Source organism: Heptranchias perlo, chromosome 42 (genome assembly GCF_035084215.1).
Source record: "Heptranchias perlo isolate sHepPer1 chromosome 42, sHepPer1.hap1, whole genome shotgun sequence".
Taxonomy (NCBI): Eukaryota; Metazoa; Chordata; class Chondrichthyes; order Hexanchiformes; family Hexanchidae; genus Heptranchias; species Heptranchias perlo.
The window spans coordinates 10148939-10169615 of NC_090366.1; the positions used below are offsets into that span (position 1 = coordinate 10148939).

Here is a 20677-nt window from a genome sequence, read left to right on the forward strand (position 1 = left end):
AACCTTTATACACCCACCTGAGAGGGGCAGACGAGGCCTCGGTTTAACGTCTCATCCGAAAGGCGGCACCTCTGACAGTGCAGCACTCCCTCAGTGACGGCACTGGGAGTGTCGGGCTGGATTTTGTGCTACAAATCTCTGGAGCGGGGCTCGAAACCCACAACCTTCTGACTCAGAGAGGAGAGTGCTAACCACTGGGCCACAGCTGGAATCCCATGGCACAGACACTTCTATTGTGTCTTTTTTTGACGAGCAATTGTCGAACAATCCCAAACACCCATTCCAAACGGGAGTAATTAATGTTCGGTGTTCTGCGCCCCAGAACTGAGGGAAACGGCAGGCGGGAGAGACACATTCCCAAATTAACATTCAAATATTGAAAGAGATATCTTACTTAACTTAACCCCTGGCCACCTTCTCTCAGAGGTGTCTCAACGCACCTTGTGTACGAGGACTTGCTTTGGAACACAGTGGCTGGGTTGACTTGAGCCATTTTGCACACAGCATGATCCCACAAGCAGCAGTGCAACGAATTCTCCAGTTTCTGATGTTTTCTGCTGGTGTTGGTCAGGGGGGAGCGGAGACTCGGAGAGCTGCCTGCTCCCTGATGATGCAGGTTTGATGCCAACCAGTGCAGACAGGACCTGTAAATGGTCCTGACCAAGGGCTCTGGTCACAGGGACACCTACATTACACAGGAATACATAGAAGGTACAGCTCAGAAACAGGCCATTCGGCCCAACTGGTCTATGCTGGTGTTTATACTCCACACGAGCCTCCTCCCTCCCTAATTACCTCTTCCCACCCTGCGCCCTCTGTATCCCACTACTCCCTTCTCCACCTGTATGCGTCAAGCCTCCCCTTAAGTGCGTCAATGCTGTCCATATGGGAACAGGAAAAGGCCATTCAGCCCCTCAAGCCTCCTGGCTAATCTGTATCTTAACTCCATTTGCCTAACTTTGCTCCATATCCCTCGATACCCTTACCCAACAAAAATCTTTTGATCTCAGTCTCGAAAGTTCCATTTGAGCCCCCGCCCAGTGTCCACACTCTTTTAGGGGAGTGGGTTCCAGATTTCCACTACCCTTTGTGTGAAGAAGTGTTTCCTGATTTCACTCCTGAACGGCCAAGCTCTAATTTTAAGGTTATGCCCCCTTGAACTGGACTCTCGCACTTCAAACGCATAATGTGGCAGTGAATTCCATGCTCTCATCGCTCTCTGTGTAAAGAAATTCCTCTGAAATGTTTCATTTGATCTGTCAGTGACGACCTCATGACCCTTTGTTCTGGACTCGCCCATATGTGGAAACAGTTTCTCCATTATCACCTTTATCGAACCCCTTCATAATTTTAAAGACCTCTATCAGGCCGCCTCTTAGTCTTCTGAAGAGCCCCAGTCTGCTCAATCTTTCCGGATAGTTATAACCCCTCAATTCTGGAATCTCAGCATTAACTCCTCTGTTCATTGAACAAACCAAGGAAATTCCAGGTAAAAATCATTGACAAATAATTAACCTTTATTATTACTACCTGAATGATGATGTAAATGGAAAAGCTTTGTCATCATTCCCGCTATGTGTTGTTTTATTGACTTTTTGATTAGATTCCAGTCTGTAACTCACTCCCGGGTATCGGTTATTCTATATATAAACCCCACCGAACCCCTCGATTAGATTCCAGCCTGTAACTCACTCCCAGGTATCTGTTATTCTATATATAAACCCCCCCGAACCCCTCGATTAGATTCCAGCCTGTAACTCACTCCCGGGTATCTGTTATTCGATATATAAACCACCCGAACCCCTCGATTAGATTCCAGCCTGTAACTCACTCCCGGGTATCTGTTATTCTATATATAAACCCCCCGAACCCCTCGATTAGATTCCAGCCTGTAACTCACTCCCGGGTATCTGTTATTCTATAAATAAACCCCCCCGAACCCCTCGATTAGATTCCAGCCTGTAACTCACTCCCGGGTATCTGTTATTCTATATATAAACCCCCCGAACCCCTCGATTAGATTCCAGCCTGTAACTCAATCCCGGGTATCTGTTATTCTATATATAAACCCTCCGAACCCCTCGATTAGATTCCAGCCTGTAACTCACTCCCGAGTATCGGTTATTCTATATATAAACCCACTGAACCCCTCGATTAGATTCCAGCCTGTAACTCACTCCTGGTTATCGGTTATTCTATATATAAACCCCCCGAACCCCTCAATTAGATTCCAGTCTGTAACTCACTCCCGGGTATCTGTTATTCTATATATAAACCTCCCGAACCCCTCGATTAGACTCCAGCCTATAACTCCCTCCCGGGATTTTCTATGCTTTAATGGATCCTGCTGTGGTGCTGTTCTTTCCTCTCTGGATGGTCTGATTGTTTCTGGGGTAATGATGGGTTTCTTCCACCCTCTGTCAATTGTTTCTCACACCTGTATCCTGTCAGTGGGTGTCTCCATGTTATCGCACTGTTGGCGGAGGCGCCTTGGTTTAGTGTTCTCCTGACCTATCCCAATCTCCGCACACTTCCGCCATCTCCTGCAGGATTCACTGGCCAAGGATCGGGAGCAGGAACTTCCATCTCACTAGTCCATGGGGGGGGTCCTCATATCAAGTGCAAAGTTCCTCTGGCTGAGGGCACCTCACATGACACGGGCCGGGGACTGGAAGCTGAGACCTTCTGGTGGAGTTGCCAACTCTGGTTGGATGTATTCCTGGAGATCTCATCACATGACCTCCTGCCTCCAAATGCCCCGCCCCCACTCTCCCCCCATTGGTCGCCCAACACTTCCATCCCTGCGATGCTCCGCCTTCCCACACCAATGGGAAAGCATAAAAAAACTCTTCATTACCCAATTGGATGATTCTTGACCATCACTCAAACGGCCTTTTCTCCCATCTCCAATATTTTTGGAACGAATAAACAAATGTGTTCGTAGGAAATGAAGAAAGTACACATTTTTGTAGGTGCCCTAATTTGCTAAGATTGCTCGCAGCAGTGACCTGGAGATTAATCTTCAATTCCTGGAGACTCCAGGACAATCCTGGAGGGTTGGTAACCCCTACCTTCTGGTCTTGTGCAATGTTGAGTCAAGGGTGAAGCTCAGGAGGTTTTATATGACTAGAGGTTATGGTCGTGGAGTGATTATGTTACTGCTAGCAATAGCGAGAATGTGAGTTCATTATCCCAACATTGGAATTTGAGTTTAGTTCAAAACATCTGGAAATAAAGCTCAGTGAAAGTGACCGTGAAGCTTTCTGGTTGTCGTAAAAACTCAACTGGTTTACCACTGTCCTTTTGGGAAGGAAACCTGCCGTCTTTACCTGGCCTGGGCCTATGTTTGACTCTAGTCCCACACTAAGGTGGTTGACTCTTAACTGCCCTTGAGGACTTTACCCAAGGGTATCAAGGGATATGCAGATGAGGCGGGTAAATGGAGTTAGGTCACAGATGATCTCATTGAATGGCGGAACAGGCTCGAGGGGCTGAATGGCCTCCTCCAGTTCCTATGCTGCTATGAAAGTCGGCCACTCAGTTGTATCAAATGGCCTATCGGTGGTTCAAGAAGATGGCCCATCACCACCTTCTCGGGGATGGGCAACCAAAAGCCAGCCTTGCCAGCGATGCCCACATCCCGCGAGAGCGAAAGAACTTGAGATTTTTTTGGTCATGGGAAAAGCTCTGCGCCTCCGAACTAATGTCGAGATGGTTCTCTCCGTGTTCCAGGTGCGGGGTCGTGCCTGGACGTGAAGCTGAAGGAGGAGATTATTTATGGCATCGACGGGCAAGCCATTCACCTGGATGCCACTTACCAGGTGGAGCCCTCGAACAAACTCCACAGCATCACGTGGAAGGTGGACAGGGAGGGGCCGACTCGCATCCTGCAGTACATCGCCGGGAAGAACAAAACACTGCCTTCCACACCTTACCGCAGCAGAATCCAATTCGACAGCGAGACCGGGTCTCTGGTACTCTTCAACTTTGCCGAGAGTGACCAAGGTAGCTATCAGGTCACGGTGACGGCAGAAGACGGGGCCGAGACTAAAGCTTCGACGGAGGTGACAGCCTACGGTGAGTGGAATTAATGGCGTAACACGTCAGGTGGTCCAGTAGGTGGGGAAATCTCCACTGTGCTCAGAGGGTTGGGTTCCAATCATCTTCCCACTGTTGGGGTGGAAGGCTTGGGTCCAGAAGAGCCCCAATTCAGTCCAGTGTGGGACTGGGTCTTAGGGGCTCAAAGCTGGACAATTTCACTGGGATATCACAAGGATAGATGATGTGGGAATTGAAAATATCAGATTATCTGTACAGGGGAGCTCGTCTCAGATTGAAGTTAAGGCACGTGGAAGGGGCCATGTCTGTATCTAACACATGCTGTACCTGCCCTGGGAGTGTTTGATGGGACAGTGTAGAGGGAGCTTTACTCTGTATCTAACCCTCTGTACCTGCCCTGGAGTGTTTGATGGGACGGTGTAGAGGGAGTTTTACTCTGTATCTAACCCGTGCTGTACCTGCTGTGGGAGTGTTTGACGGGACAGTGTAGAGGGAGCTTTACTCTGTATCTAACCCTGTACCTGCCCTGGGAGTTTTTGACGGGACAGTGTAGAGGGAGCTTTACTCTGAATCTAACCCGTGCTGTACCTGCCCTGGGAGTGTTTGATGGGACAGTGTAGAGGGAGCTTTACTCTGTATCTAACCCCCTGTACCTGCCCTGGGAGTGTGTGATGGGACAGTGTAGAGGGAGCTTTACTCTGTATCTAACCCCCTGTACCTGCCCTGGGAGTGTTTGATGGGACAGTGTAGAGGGAGCTTTACTCTGTATCTAACCCCCTGTACCTGCCCTGGGAGTGTTTGATGGGACAGTGTAGAGGGAGCTTTACTCTGTATCTAACCCCCTGTACCTGCCCTGGGAGTGTGTGATGGGACAGTGTAGAGGGAGCTTTACTCTGTATCTAACCCCCTGTACCTGCCCTGGGAGTGTTTGATGGGACAGTGTAGAGGGAGCTTTACTCTGTATCTAACCCTCTGTAACTGCCCTGGGAGTGTTTGACGGGACAGTGTAGAGGGAGCTTTACTCTGTATCTAACCCCCTGTACCTGCCCTGGGAGTGTTTGATGGGACAGTGTCGAGGGAGCTTTACTCTGTATCTAACCCCCTGTACCTGCCCTGGGAGTGTTTGATGGGACAGTGTAGAGGGAGCTTTACTCTGTATCTAACCCCCTGTACCTGCCCTGGGAGTGTTTGATGGGACAGTGTAGAGGGAGCTTTACTCTGTATCTAACCCCCTGTACCTGCCCTGGGAGTGTTTGATGGGACAGTGTAGAGGGAGCTTTACTCTGTATCTAACCCGGTCTGTACCTGACCCTGGGAGTGTTTGATGGGACAGTGTAGAGGGAGCTTTACTCTGTATCTAACCCCCTGTACCTGCCCTGGGAGTGTTTGATGGGACAGTGTAGAGGGAGCTTTACTCTGTATCTAACCCCCTGTACCTGACCCTGGGAGTGTTTGATGGGACAGTGTAGAGGGAGCTTTACTCTGTATCTAACCCCCTGTACCTGCCCTGGGAGTGTTTGATGGGACAGTGTAGAGGGAGCTTTACTCTGTATCTAACCCCCTGTACCTGACCCTGGGAGTGTTTGATGGGACAGTGTAGAGGGAGCTTTACTCTGTATCTAACCCCCTGTACCTGCCCTGGGAGTGTTTGACGGGACAGTTTAGAGGGAGCTCCGAGGCATTCCTAGTGCTAACAATCATCAGCTTGACTGAACAAATTGATTCGACAGATCCAATGGGATTATGTAAAGAGTTAGTTCAATTATAAAAGAAGCTGCTTCTGCAAGTAATTTTTTTTCTCTTTCCCAGAACGCATATCAGGGGTGATGGTTTCCATGGCACTGAATGAAACCAACTCTCCGAGCAACGTGACTCTAATTTGCTCGGTGAGAAATGGCACAAAGCCAGACTTTTTCTGGACCAAGGGTGGAAAGAATGTCACGGACATGAGTGGGCTGGTCATCGAGGAATCTGGACGCCGCCTCGTCCTGCACATGATCAGTCTGGAGGACTGTGGCAGCTACACCTGTAAGGTGTCCAATGAACTGAACCACCAGATATACAGCCTGAACCTGTCAGGTGGGAGCTGGTTATTAAATGGTGTACTTGATACTGATTTTCACACTGTGATCTGGAATAGGAGTGACTTTGGATATATCATTTCTGCCTGGCTGTTTTCTGGGCTTAAATGAACAAACTTGCATTTATATAGCACCTTTCACGACCTCAGGACGTCCCAAAGCGCTTTACAGCCAATGAAGTACTTTTGAAGTGTAGTCACTGCTGTAATGTAGGAAACGCAGCAGCCAATTTGCGCACAGCAAGATCCCGCAAACAGCAATGTGATAAATGACCGGATAATTTGTTTTGGTCATGTTGGTTGAGGGATAAATATTGGCCCCAGGACATCGGGGAGAACTCCCCCCGCTCTTCTTCGAAGTAGAGGCCGCGGGATCTTTTACGTCCACCTGAGCGGGCAGGCGGGGCCTTGGTTTGACATCTCGTCCGAAAGATATGCCGTAAAGTGGGTAAAAGGGGTTAAATGATGAGGACAGGTGGCGTAGACTAGACTTGTATTCCTTTGAGTGTAGAAGATTGAGGGGTGATCTAATTGAGGTGTTTGAAGATGATTAAAGGATTCGATAGGGTAGATAGAGAGAAACTATTTCCTCTGGTGGGGGGAGTCCAGAACAAGGGGGGCATAACCTTAAATTTAGAGCCGGGCCGTTTGGTGATGTCAGGAAGCACTTCCTCACACAAAGGGGAGTGGGAATCTGGAACTCTCTCCTCCAATTGACCCCTGGGGAGTCAATTGGAGCTGATAGATTCTTATTAGACAAGAGTATTAGGGAACCAAGGCAGGTGAATGGAGTGAGGTACAGATCAACCATGATCTAATTGAATGACGGAACAGGCTCGAGGGGCTGAATGGCCTCCTCCTGCTCCTCTGTTCCTTTGGGATGCTCCTTAATAATGGCATTGTAAGTTGGAACAAGAACTGCTCAGCTCCAAAACCAGGGATAAAATCCAACTGATGCAGTGTGCATTTCTGTCTTTTTCTCTGATTCCATATCGCCCGTTTTGCGTTACTCCCCGAGATAAATTTCTCGCCCGTCTCGCGAACGGGCTGCCTGTTATCGAAACCTCCCGATTTCGTTCCCAAAGTGCATCGAATGGAAATGAGAAGCGGGCAGTTTCTAGAACAGGCGGACAATCTGCAGCGTTAGTCTCACGCCCGGGCGATAAGCTGAAAGTCCATTCTCTCTCACTCCATCCGAGGAACAGGAGAAGGCCATTCAGCCCCTCGAGCCTGTTCCACCACGCAGTGAGATCATGGCTGATCTGAATCCTAACTCCCTCCACCCGCCTCGGCTCCATATCCCTTAATACCCCGGGCTAGCAAAAATCTATCGATCTCTGATTTGAAATTATTAATTGAGCTAGCATCTACTGCTTTTGGTTGGGAGAGTTCCACACTTCTACCACCCTTTGCATGAAGAAGTATTTGCTAACTTCTCTCCTGAAAGGCCTGGTTCTGATTTTAAGGTGATGTCCCCTCGTCTGAGACTCCCCCACCCAGTGGAAAAAGGCTTCTCTCTATCGACCCTATCAAAATCCTAAAAACCTCCATCAAATCATCCCTCAACCTTCTATATTCCAGGGAATGCGAGCCTAGTTTATGTGATGTCTCCTCATAATTTAACCTGAAATTAATTCTCGTTGCATTTTCTTATGGATGTCTGGCCAGGTTAAAGAGTTGTTCACAATTTGGCACAAGTTGAGGTTACACTAACAATTAGATCTAAGGAGATTGAGGGGTGATTTGAGAGATGTCGAGGCCTTGGAGAGGGTGCAGAGGAGATTTACTAGGGATGAGGGACTTCAGTTATGTGGAGAGACTGGAGAAGCTGGGATTGTTCTCCTTAGAGCAGAGAAGGTTAAGGGGAGATTTGATAGAGGTGTTCAAAATCATGAAGGGTTTTGATAGAGTAAATAAGGAGAAACTGTTTCCAGTGGCTTGAGGGTCGGTAACCAGAGGACACAGATTTAAGATAATTGGCAAAAGAACCAGAGGGGGAGATGAGGAGAATTTTTTTTACGCAGCGAGTTGTGATGATCTGGAACGCGCTGCCTGAAAGGGCGGTGGAAGGAGATTCAATAATGACTTTCAAACGGGAATTGGATAAATACTGGAGAAGAAATAAATTGCAGGGCTAATGAGGGAGGAGCAGGGGAGTGGGACTAATTGGGTAGCTCTTTCAAAGAGCCGGCACAGGCACGATAGGCCGAATGGCCGCCTTCTGCGCTGTGCGAGTCTATGATTCTACGATAGCAGTGTTTCAAATTATGAAGGGGCGGAACGGAACAGATAGATTCAGACTCTCGCCTCGTTCTGGACGCCTCAATCACTGAAAACATAGGATCAACAGTAAGAAGGTGGACAAATGGGATTAGGATTCTGCTCATGTGGAGGATAAATACCAGTACGGACAGGTTGGGCCGAATGGCCTGTTTCCGTGTTGTCATTTCGAAATAATTCTGTGTGTATTCTCTCTCAGTGAGGTTATAGGGAGGTCCAGTGCTGGAAATGGAAATATCAGAAGAGTAAAGTATGTGGGTGGGGTAAATTTATTGTACACAGCGATTTACCAACAGGAAACAAGTGTTTAATTATCGCAAGTGCTGGCAGTGCTTGTAGTTTCTGAGAAAAGATATCTCCCTTTTCTGTACATAACAAGTAGAAGTGACTGTGTCGGTTTCTGTATGTGCGTTTTTGTATATATGTTTGTGTATGTGCGTGTCTGTGTATATGTGTTTGTGTGTGTATATGCTTGTGTGTATATATGTATGTGTACATGTGATTGTGTATCTGTGTGTTTGCGTATGTGTGTGTTTGTGAATATGTGTTTGTGTATGTGCCTGTCGGTGTTTGCATATGTGTGTGTTTGCATATGTGTGTGTTTGTGTATATATGTTTGTGTATGTGTGTGTTTGTGAATATGTGTTTGTATATGTGTTTGTGTATGTGTTCGTGTGTGTATATATGTTTGTGCATGTGTTTCTGTATGTGCGTGTTTGTGTATGTGTGTTTCTGTGTATGTGTTTGTGCGTGTTTCTGTGTTAGTGTATGTGTACATTTCTGTGTTTGTGTATGTGTGTGTTTCTATGTATGTGTTTGTGTATGTTCCTGTGTATGTGTTTGTGTGTGTTTCTACGTTTGTGTACGTGTGTGTTTCTGTGTATGTGTTTGCGTGTGTTTCTATGTTTGCGTATGTGTGAGTTTCTGTGTTTGCGTATGGAAACAGGCCCTTCGGCCCAACATGTCCATGTCGCCCAGTTTATACCACTAAGCTAGTCCCAATTGCCTGCACTTGGCCCATATCCCTCTATACCCATCTTACCCATGTAACTGTCCAAATGCTTTTTAAAAGACAAAATTGTACCCGCCTCTACTACTGCCTCTGGCAGCTCGTTCCAGACACTCACCACCCTTTGAGTGAAAAAATTGCCCCTCTGGACCCTTTTGTATCTCTCCCCTCTCACCTTAAATCTATGCCCCCTCGTTATAGACTCCCCTACCTTTGGGGAAAGATTTTGACTATCTACCTTATCTATGCCCCTCATTATTTTATAGACTTCTATAAGATCACCCCTAAACCTCCTACTCTCCAGGGAAAAAAGTCTCAGTCTATCCAACCTCTCCCTATAAGTCAAACCATCAAGTCCCGGTAGCATCCTAGTACATCTTTTCTGCACTCTTTCTAGTTTAATAATATCCTTTCTATAATAGGGTGACCAGAACTGTACACAGTATTCCAAGTGTGGCCTTACTAATGTCTTGTACAACTTCAACAAGACATCCCAACTCCTGTATTCAATGTTCTGACCAATGAAACCAAGCATGCTGAATGCCTTCTTCACCACCCTATCCACCTGTGACTCCACTTTCAAGGAGCTATGAACCTGTACGCCTAGATCTCTTTGTTCTATAACTCTCCCCAACGCCCTACCATTAACGGAGTAGGTCCTGGCCCGATTCGATCTACCAAAATGCATCACCTCACATTTATCTAAATTAAACTCCATCTGCCATTCATCGGCCCACTGGCCCAATTTATCAAGATCCCGTTGCAATCCAAGATAACCTTCTTCACTGTCCACAATGCCACCAATCTTGGTGTCATCTGCAAACTTACTAACCATGCCTCCTAAATTCTCATCCAAATCATTAATATAAATAACAAATAACAGCGGACCCAGCACCGATCGCTGAGGCACACCGCTGGTCACAGGCCTCCAGTTTGAAAAACAACCCTCTACAACCACCCTCTGTGCTTGTGGATGTGTGTGTTTCTGTGTTAGTGTATGTGTGTGTCTCCGAGTATGTGCTTGTGTATGTGTGTGATTCTGTGTATGTGTATGTGTGTGTTTCTGTGTATGCGTATGTGTGTGTTTCTGTATTAGTGTATGTGTGTATTTCTGTGTTTGTGTATGTGTGTGTTTCTGTGTATGTGTTTGTGTGTGTGTGTGTTTCTGTGTATGCGTATGTGTGTGTTTCTGTGTTTGTGTATGTGTGTGTTTCTGTATTAGTGTATGTGTGTGTTTCTGTGTTTGTGTATGTGTGTGTTTCTGTATTAGTGTATGTGTGTGTTTCTGTGTATGTGTTTGTGTGTTTCTGTGTATGTGTTTGTGTGTGTGTGTTTCTGTGTATGTGTTTGTGTGTTTCTGTGTATGTGTTTGTGTGTTTCTGTGTATGTGTATGTGTGTTTCTGTGTACGTGTATGTGTGTTTCTGTGTACGTGTATGTGTGTGTGTGTTTCTGTGTGTGTGTTTGTGTGTTTCTGTGTATGTGTTTGTGTGTTTCTGTGTATGTGTATGTGTGTTTCTGTGTACGTGTATGTGTGTGTGTGTTTCTGTGTATGTGTTTGTGTGTGTGTGTTTCTGTGTATGTGTGTGTGTGTTTCTGTGTATGTGTTTGTGTGTTTCTGTGTATGTGTTTGTGTGTTTCTGTGTGTGTGTTTGTGTGTTTCTGTGTATGTGTTTGTGTGTTTCTGTGTATGTGTATGTGTGTGTGTGTTTCTGTGTATGTGTTTGTGTGTTTCTGTGTATGTGTATGTGTGTTTCTGTGTACGTGTATGTGTGTGTGTGTTTCTGTGTGTGTGTTAGTGTATGTGTGTGTTTGTGTGTGTGTGTGTTTGTGTGCAGTTGCTGTCAGACTCTATTGGCTGTGCTGATGATGCCTTTCTGAAGATGTTATTATTCCCAAATTCTTCTGTTTTCAGCTTCCTCAAATTTCCCCCAGTGTGAAGTACAGGGGATCACAAGGAAGAGACACCGTTACCTGCTCCCCATCCTATTCTTCATCCCTGCAGCATTGATGATGGGACTGCTGATATATTTACATAAAGTGAGTGTGATCCCTAATTAAATACCGAGCCAAACGGGATGAGATTCTCCGTGTCTCCGGCTCTGACTGGGAGCCATTGCAACTCAGAAAGACGTTGTAAGTTGGCATGGTGTTTGAAATAATTAATCCGAGGTGAAGTGTAACCTTTTCTCTGTCTAATTCTTGCAGATGGTGAAATCGCTTTTCAGTGTGCAGATCGAAGTTACGGGTCTTAGAGCAGCAAGTGGCTGTCTGCATGAACACATCGATGCTGCACTCTAACCCGATCGATGCTGCACTCTAACCCGATCGATGCTGCACTCTAACCCGGTCGATGCTGCACTCTAACCCGATCGATGCTGCACTCTAACCCGATCGATGCTGCACTCTAACCCGATCGATGCTGCACTCTAACCCGATCGATGCTGCACTCTAACCCGGTCGATGCTGCACTCTAACCCGATCGATGCTGCACTCTAACCCGATCGATGCTGCACTCTAACCCGGTCGATGCTGCGTTCTTACTCGATCGATGCTGCACTCTAACCCGATCGATGCTGCACTCTAACCCAATCGATGCTGCACTCTAACCCGATCGATGCTGCACTCTAACCCGATCGATGCTGCACTCTAACCCGATCGATGCTGCACTATTACTCCGATCGATGCTGCACTCTAACCCGATCGATGCTGCACTCTTACTCTGATCAATGCTGCACTATTACTCTGATCAATGCTGCACTCTTACTCTGATCAATGCTGCACTATTACTCCGATCGATGCTGCACTATTACTCCGATCAATGCTGCACTCTTACTCTGATCAATGCTGCACTATTACTCTGATCAATGCTGCACTCTTACTCTGATCAATGCTGCACTATTACTCCGATCAATGCTGCACTATTACTCCGATCAATGCTGCACTATTACTCCGATCAATGCTGCACTCTAACCCGATCAATGCTGCGGAATCATCAATGCAAATGGAAAAGGGACAAAAACCCGGAACTTTCAGGAGCCGTGTCACCGACGAATGATTGTTAAGCCCATGCCTGATGAAAGTTTGCTTCGCAGTGCTGCAGGTCACCCCTTACACCCCCCCCCCACTTATATGTTGAATTATTTATTGGACAGTGACAGTAACTTTCAACGGCAGTATTAATGCGTTAAAAGCTCGAGAGAGAGAGCACTGACAGCGAAGAGCCATTCGGCCCCACAGCCGTGCTCCAACCACAGACCACTTTCCGGCAGGGATTCCGAACAATCCCATTTGGCCTCTTGATGGATGATGCCCTCCTCCCGAGAACGGGACCAGCCAGACCTCCCACTGCTCTGACACTGATTCACCTTCAAGTAGCTGTTTCCAGGCCACGTTTGCTAAATAGCTGAGTAAAATTGGGACTCCTGGCCCTCCTTGTCTGTCCAGTCCCTCTCTGCCTCACCTCCTGAAACGTGCTATCCATGTAGCTCTCAGCCTCGCGTGGCACAGCATGTGCATTCCACGGGTCTGAGCTGCCCTGCCACGCCTCGGTTTATTATGTTATTAAATAAACGTAATAGAAATCAACTTAAAAATATCACGTACCAGCCACCCGCCCCTCAGCTCCTTCCCGAGTGCTGTGTGCTCTGATGCTCGATCTCCGGCTCCAGCTCCCTCTCCTCCCCTCTGCCGCCTCATCTGCTCTCGGGCCTCGGACTCCCGCTTTTTAATGGACTGCTCCATTTCATGGGGTAATTTTGGGTCGATGGTCTGCTGCATAAACCCAATCAGTTCACTGATTTTTTTTTTCCAAAAATATACTTTATTCATAAAATTTACAGCAATACAGTTCTCATATCACATTCCAAATGTACACAATACAGATTATACAATTTGCAGGTTACATCAAGTGCAGTTCAATGAACATATTGTACATAATTACAGTTCATGACACTCTGGGGTGCCTCATTGCATTACAATCAATACAGATTATTGATTACAGGTGCATTACAGATTCATTACAGGTACATTAAATCAATTTGAATTTTACATTTTGCCCGAGGGGGTTTTTCCCTGATTGCAGCCCCTCGGTATACAATGGCGGGAAGGCTCTAAACGGTTGCCTTTCCCCACAGAGCCTTGGCGGCGGCCGCACCCAGCGTCAGTGCGTCCCTGAGCACGTAGTCCTGGACCTTGGAATAATGCCCTTCAGGGGAGGGACCTGTTGCCCTCTACCTGGTCCAATCCCAGACTGCATGGTTGGACCTTAACGTCCGCTGAGTTGGTTTAGCAAATCAGGGTGACAAATCCTTCACCCAGGTCCCAACAGCAAGCTAAAAAAACAAACTGATACATGCAGAGACTTTGCAGTCGTGCTGTGGTTTGTGTCAAGCATTGCTACAGGCCCTAAATTACTGAGTCTATGTTGATGGCATGCAGCGATTAATGTTCCCACCCTGTAACCACTTAGATTCTTAAGAGGGGAGAAGCAGACCGAGGAGACAAATTCCTCCCACTCCCGTCTGCTCGGGATCCCACGCTGCTTTTCCCTGTGGAACGATAACACGGGGCTAAAAGGATTAAATCCTGAGTCTAGGCTTGTATTCCCTCGAGTCTCGAAGATTAATGGGTGATCTGATTGAGGTGTTTAAGATGATTAAAGGATTTGATAGGGTAGATAGAGAGAAACTATTTCCTCTGGTGGGGGGAGTCCAGAATGAGGGGGCATAACCTTAAAATTAGAGCCAGGCCGTTCAGGGGTGATGTCGGGAAGCACTTCTTCACACAAAGGGGAGTGGAAATCTGGAAATCTGGAACTCTCTCCCCCCAAAAAGCTGCTGAGGCTGGGGATCAATTGAAAATTTCAAAACTGAGATTGATCGATTTTTGTTGGGTGAGGGGATTAAGGGTTGCAGAACCAAGGTGGGTAAATGGAGTTAAGATACAGATCAGCCATGATCTAATTGAATGGCGGTACAGGCTCGAAGGGCTGAATGGCCTCCTCCTGTTCCTATGCTCCTCCCTGTCTCACCCGGATCAGCTGGCCAAGGCTTCACCCATCCTCAGTCAGCCGGGGCCAGTAGGCCGATGCGCTGTAGCAAGGCCTAACTCCCACACAGACCCCTGGCCGATCCCCCTTCCCTGCTCCTTTCCCCAACCTAGGGCACTGAGGTCCATTTTAGCACCCTGCTTAACCACCCTAGCTAACACAGCACAGACAGGGGATTGAAGATGGGAGCTCTGTGTGTCTGATTAATGCACAGGTAGCACGTTTTTAAAAAAAAGATATGTTTGCATTTATATCGTGTCTTTCATGATTTCAGGACATCCTAAAGCATTTTCCAGCCAAAGAAGCACCTTTTTGAAGTGTAGCCACTGTTGTAATGTAGGAAACGTGGCAGCCAATTTGCGCACAGCAAGATCCCACAAACAGCAATGTGATAAATGACCAGATAATCTGCTTTTTTTTTTAAGTGAAGTTGGTCGAGGGATGAATTAGAGGGCCAGTACACCAGGGAGAACACCCCTGCTCTCCTTCGAAGCAGTGCGGCACTCCCTCAGTACTGCACTGGGAGTGTCGGCCTAGATTTTGTGCTCAAGCCTCTGGAGTGGGGCCTGAACCCCGTTGAACAGAGAGCTGGGCCGAGCATCTAGATTCATAATTGATATGTACTTATTTTGCACGTAAAATGTATTTCCTTTATCATATTGTGACCCAAACACACTGCACTTTAAATTCTTTAAGCAAGTCAGATGTATGTCATATATTTTTCAATAATTATTTAATACTCAATTTTACGAAGACTCTGGTATCTATCCTCTGCATTGTTTGTGGAATGTATAAAACTTTCAATAAACTTACAACACAGGAGCAGGACGGCAGTGGTGTGGACCAATGCTCCAGCGATTTTACTTTTTTGTCTTCCTTAATTTGCCACCGATAAAATTCCACCTTTCTTCTGGAGTTTCGTTAACCTTGCTTGTGATTCTTGTGGGAAAACCTCCGAAAGATCACCCTTCTCAGTTTAGAGAGGTCGCCTTGGCAACGAAACCCCTGCCCCCCCTCCCTCGCCACAAGAGCCTTACCACAAGAGGAGGTCTCTCCATCTCACCACCCTTTCAAAGATGGAGATTTGTCAGCTGGCTTCCTTTGAACGAGGGAGTCTCACCATCAACGACAATAACTTGCATTTATATAGGGCCTTTAACGCAGTCAAAACGTCCCGAGGAGCTTCACAGGAGCGATTATCAAACAAAATTTGACACCGAGCCCCATAAGGAGATATTAGGACAGGTGACCAAAAGCTCGGTCAAAGAGGTAGGTTTTTAAGGAGCGTCTTAAAGGAGGAGAGAGAGGCGGAGAGGTTCAGGGAGGGAATTCCAGAGCTCAGGGCCCAGACGGCTGAAGGCACGGCCGCCAATGGTGGGGAGAAGGAAGTGAGGGATGCACAAGAGGCCAGAATTGGGGGAGCGCAGTGATCTCGGAGGGTTGTAGGGGCTGGAGGAGGTTACAGAGATAGGGAGGGGGGTGAGGCCATGGGGGGATTTGAACACAAGGATGCGATTTTAAATCGGAGGCATTGCCCCACCATCAGGGACCCCTTTCAGAGGGGGGGGGGTTCTCACCATCAGGAACTCCTCCTGCCCCAGGCCTAATTCTCACTGGGGTACAGTTACACCACTGTCAGCCCATTCCGCTTTCTCGCACCAGTGGGCATTTTTCACACATGTCTGGTCATTGGCTGGCGGCAGGCTATTCGACTGTGGGAGGGGTACGTTATGGCTGAGCCCAATCTTATTCTGTTGCCCACGTCTGTGCACTTTCTGTGCGGTGGGTTGTAGGTGGTGGGGCTGTTGACTAGAAAACGATTAAGAGCAGGAACCCTGCCTGATAATTTCCCTTCCTAGCCCAGGGGCACTGCTTTGATGGAGTGATAAGCGTTGGCCAAGGGATATTCCTGGGATGAGAGGGTTGTCCTATGAGGAGAGGTTGAGTAGAATGGGCCTATACTCTCTGGAGTTTAGAAGAATGAGAGGTGATCTCATTGAAACATATAAGATTCTGAGAGGGCTTGACAGGGTAGATGCTGAGAGGCTGTTTCCCCTGGCTGGAGAGTCTAGAACTAGGGGGCATAGTCTCAGGATAAGGGATCGGCCATTTAAGACTGAGATGAGGAGGAATTTCTTTGCTCAGAGGGTTGTGAATCTTTGGAATTCTCTACCCCAGAGGGCTGTGGATGCTCGGTCGTTGAGTATATTCAAGGCTGAGATCGATAGATTTTTGGACTCTAGGGGAATCAAGGGATATGGGGATTGGGCGGGAAAGTGGAGTTGAGGTTGAAGATCGGCCATGATCTGATTGAATGGTGGAGCAGGCTCGAGGGGCCTTATGGCCTACTCCTGCTCCTATTTATTATGTTCTTCTGATATTTAATGGGCAGACAGGGCCTCACTTTGATATCCATTCCAAGAGATGGCACCTCCGACAGTGCAGCACTCTCTCCGTGCTGCTCCACGGGGTGTCGGCCTAGATTACGTGCTCGGGCCCTGGAGTGAGGCATGGTCATGGGACCTTCTGACTCAGGGGTCAGAGTGCGAGCACTGATGCAAGAACCATCGGTAATGCAACTTATAATAAGGACAATCTGATTACCGCAAGTCCTTTCCTGCCAACAATAAGAGGTGGTGCAGAGGTGAACTTGTTCAAAGGTATTGGGTATTATGGGATAGTAGCTGAGGAGGAAAAGCAATGTAATTACAAGATGGGGGGGGCGGGGGAACGTTCCTCTTTATCAGTTCTATTTTAACCTGCGATATCGCTGGATTGTTTTATACTCGCGAAACTTGATAAACAATTTTGGAACCATGCCCTTACTATAAAAGTTAAATATTCCGCTCCTTCTCTGCAATTCACCCTCGATACAGTGACACAGAGGCCACATGAAAATCTGACAGCTCCCACGACTGTTCTCTGGTACCAGGAAATAGATGACGGGATTTATAGAAAGGAAGCAAAAACCAATCTTGTGAAATCATAGAATCATGGAAAGGCTACAGCACCCAAGGAGGCCATTCAGCCCATCGATTCCATAATGCTGCCTAGCCCGCTGAGTATTTCCAGCATTCTCTGATGTTGCTCGCCCCTCCCACATTGGCTCCCAATGCACCATTGCCTTGATTTTAAAATGCTCACTCTTGCGTTCAAATCCCTCCATGGCCCTCGCACCCCCCCTCCCTCCCCTATCTCTGTAACCTCCGACAACCCTCCGAGATCTCTGCGCTCCTCCAACTCTGGCCTCTTGCGCATCCCCCGATTTCCATCGCTCCGCCATTGGCGGCCGTGCCTTCAGCTGCCTGGGCCCTAAGCTCTGGAATTCCCTCCCTAAACCTCTCCGCCTCTCTCTCCTCCTTTAAGACGCTCCTTAAAACCCGCCTCTTCGACCAAGCTTTTGGTCACCTGTCCTAATATCTCCTTATGTGGCGGAGCATCAATTTTTGTCTGATTATGGCCTGTGAAGCACCTTGGGACGTTTTACTACGTCAAAGGCGCTATATAAATGCAAGTTGTTGTCGCAGATTTATAGTCACAGTTACATAGAATTTTACAGCACAGAAACAGGCCATTCGGCCCAACTGGTCTATGCTGGTAGTTATGCTCCACACGAGCCTCCTCACACCTTATTTCATCTAACCCTATCAACAAACCCTTTTATTCCTTTCCCCCTCATGTACTTCTGTACAACAATGGGATTTGTCGACAAACGATGGGTTACTAGCCTTGTAACATACCCGCTAGGCTACCTTGCCTTGTGCGATCCCAATACTGTCCCCCTTTCCAGCTCCACACTTGCTAAATGTTCCTGAAACTTTACACAATGCCCTATCACGGAGTTAGCTCACCAAATAGCGACTGTGTGGAAATTGGTCACACTGTTAAAATTAGCCCACAGATCTCACACAGATAATCAAAAAGTTAGTATGCAGGTGCAGCAGGTGATCAAGAAGGCCAACGGAATGTTGGCTTTTATTGCTAGGGGGATAGAATATAAAAACAGGGAGGTATTGCTGCAGTTATATAAGGTATTGGTGAGACCGCACCTGGAATACTGCATACAGTTTTGGTGTCCATACTTAAGAAAAGACTTACTTGCTCTCGAGGCAGTACAAAGAAGGTTAATCCCGGGGATGAGGGGGCGGACATATGAGGAGAGGTTGAGTAGATTGGGACTCTACTCATTGGAGTTCAGAAGAATGAGAGGCGATCTTATTGAAACATATAAGATTGTGAAGGGGCTTGATTGGGTGGATGTGGTAAGGATGTTCCCAAGGATGGGTGAAACTAGAACGAGGGGGCATAATCTTAGAATAAGGGGCTGCTCTTTCAAAACTGAGATGAGGAGAAACTTCTTCACTCAGAGGGTAGTAGGTCTGTGGAATTTGCTGCCCCAGGAAGCTGTGGAAGCTACATCATTAAATAAATTTAAAACAGAAATCGACAGTTTCCTAGAAGTAAAGGGAATTAGGGGTTACGGGGAGCGGGCAGGAAATTGGACATGAATTTAGATTTGAGGTTAGGATCAGATCAGCCATGATCTTATTGAATGGTGGAGCAGGCTCGAGGGGCCGATTGGCCTACTCCTGCTCCTATTTCTTATGTTCTTATGTAATAGCGAGGGTTTGGACTCTGATGTGAATCTTCATTTTTTATCTATTGCATTCTCTCCTGCGAAAGAAAGTGGGGATTGGCATTGGCTGACTGGGGGCTGGACAGTGGACAAGTGTTTAAAAATGGCGAGATATGGAGCCAAATGGAGCAGAGGGGACATCAAATAATTGAAAGCAAAATGTTGTTTTCCAAATTCAGCCCTGGCATTAAAACTTTTTTCTAAGAGGAATCAAAGATTGGCAGGCAAAACTGTAATTGAACAGTGGGCGGCCTTTAAGAGGAAAATGTTTCAGGTACAGTCTAGACACACTCCCACGAGATAGGAAGGTCGGGCAACTAAAACCAGAGTTCCCTGGATGACAAAAGAGATAGAGAGCAAGATGAAACGGAAAAAAGGGGGCGTATGACAGATGTCAGGTTGATAACACAAGTGAGAACCAGGCAGAATGTAGAAAGTTCAGAGGGGAAGTGAAAAAGGAAATAAGAGGGGCAAAGAGAGAGTATGAGAATAGACGAGCGGCCAATATAAAAGGGAATCCAAAAGTCTTCTACAGGCATGTAAACGGGTAGTAAGAGGAGGGGTGGGGCCGATTAGGGACCATAAAGGAGATCTACTCATGGAGGCAGAGTGGTACTAAATTGCATCTGTCTTTACCAAGGAAGAAGATGCTGCCAGAGTCTCAGTAAAGGAAGATATAGTTGAGATACTGGATGAGCTAAAAATTGATAAAGAAGAGGTACTAGAAAGGCTGGTTGTACTTAAAGTAGATAAATCACCAGGTCCGGATGGGATGCATCCTAGGTTGCTGAGGGAAGTAAGGGTGGAAATTGCGGAGGTACTGGCCATAATCTTCCAAACATCTGTAGATACGGGAGTGGTGCCAGAGGACTGGAGAATTGAAAATGTTACACCCTTGTTCAAAAAAGGGTGTAAGGATAAACCCAGCAACTACAGACCAGTCAGTTTAACCTTAGTGGTGGGGAAACTTTTAGAAACGATAATCCGAGACAGAATTAACAGTCACTTGGACGAGTGTGGATTGATTAGGGAAAGCCAGCACGGATTTGTTAAAGGCAAATCGTGTTTAACTAATCTGATAGTTTTTTTGATGAGGTAACAGAGAGGGTTGATGAGGGCAATGCGGTTGATGTGGTGTATATGGACTTTCAAAAGGCATTTGATAAAGTGCCGCATAATAGGCTTATCATCAAGATTGCAGCCCGTAGAATAAAGGGGGCAGAAGCAACATGGATACAGAATTGGCTAAGTGACAGGAAACAGAGAGTAGTGGTGAACGGTTGTTTTTCAGACTGGAGGGAGGTGTACAGTGGTGTTCCCCAGGGGTCGGTGCTGGGACCACTGCTTTTCTTGATATATATTAATGACTTGGACTTGGGTGTACAGGTCACAATTTCAAAATTTGCAGAAGACACAAAACTTGGAAGGGTAGTGAACACTGAGGAGGATAGTGATAGACTTCAAGAGGATACAGACAGGCTGGTGGAATGGGCGGACATGTGGCAGATGAAATTTAACGCAGAAAAATGTGAAGTGTTACATTTTGGTTGGAAGAACGAGGAGA

The 20677-nt window shown here is 47.0% G+C and overlaps 1 protein-coding gene across 1 annotated transcript in view; it reads left to right on the top strand.

Annotated features, from left to right (window-relative positions):
• Window positions 1–15331, top strand: part of LOC137306282 (hepatic and glial cell adhesion molecule-like) — a 32089-nt gene extending 16758 nt beyond the window's left edge. The window contains exons 3-6 of the mRNA XM_067975449.1: window positions 3733–4077; window positions 5869–6138; window positions 11343–11467; window positions 11636–15331. Coding sequence (XP_067831550.1) covers window positions 3733–4077; window positions 5869–6138; window positions 11343–11467; window positions 11636–11728 — 833 coding nt within the window. The 3' untranslated portion in view covers window positions 11729–15331. The remainder of the gene's footprint in view (window positions 1–3732; window positions 4078–5868; window positions 6139–11342; window positions 11468–11635) is intronic.
• The last annotated feature ends 5346 nt before the right edge of the window (window positions 15332–20677 follow it).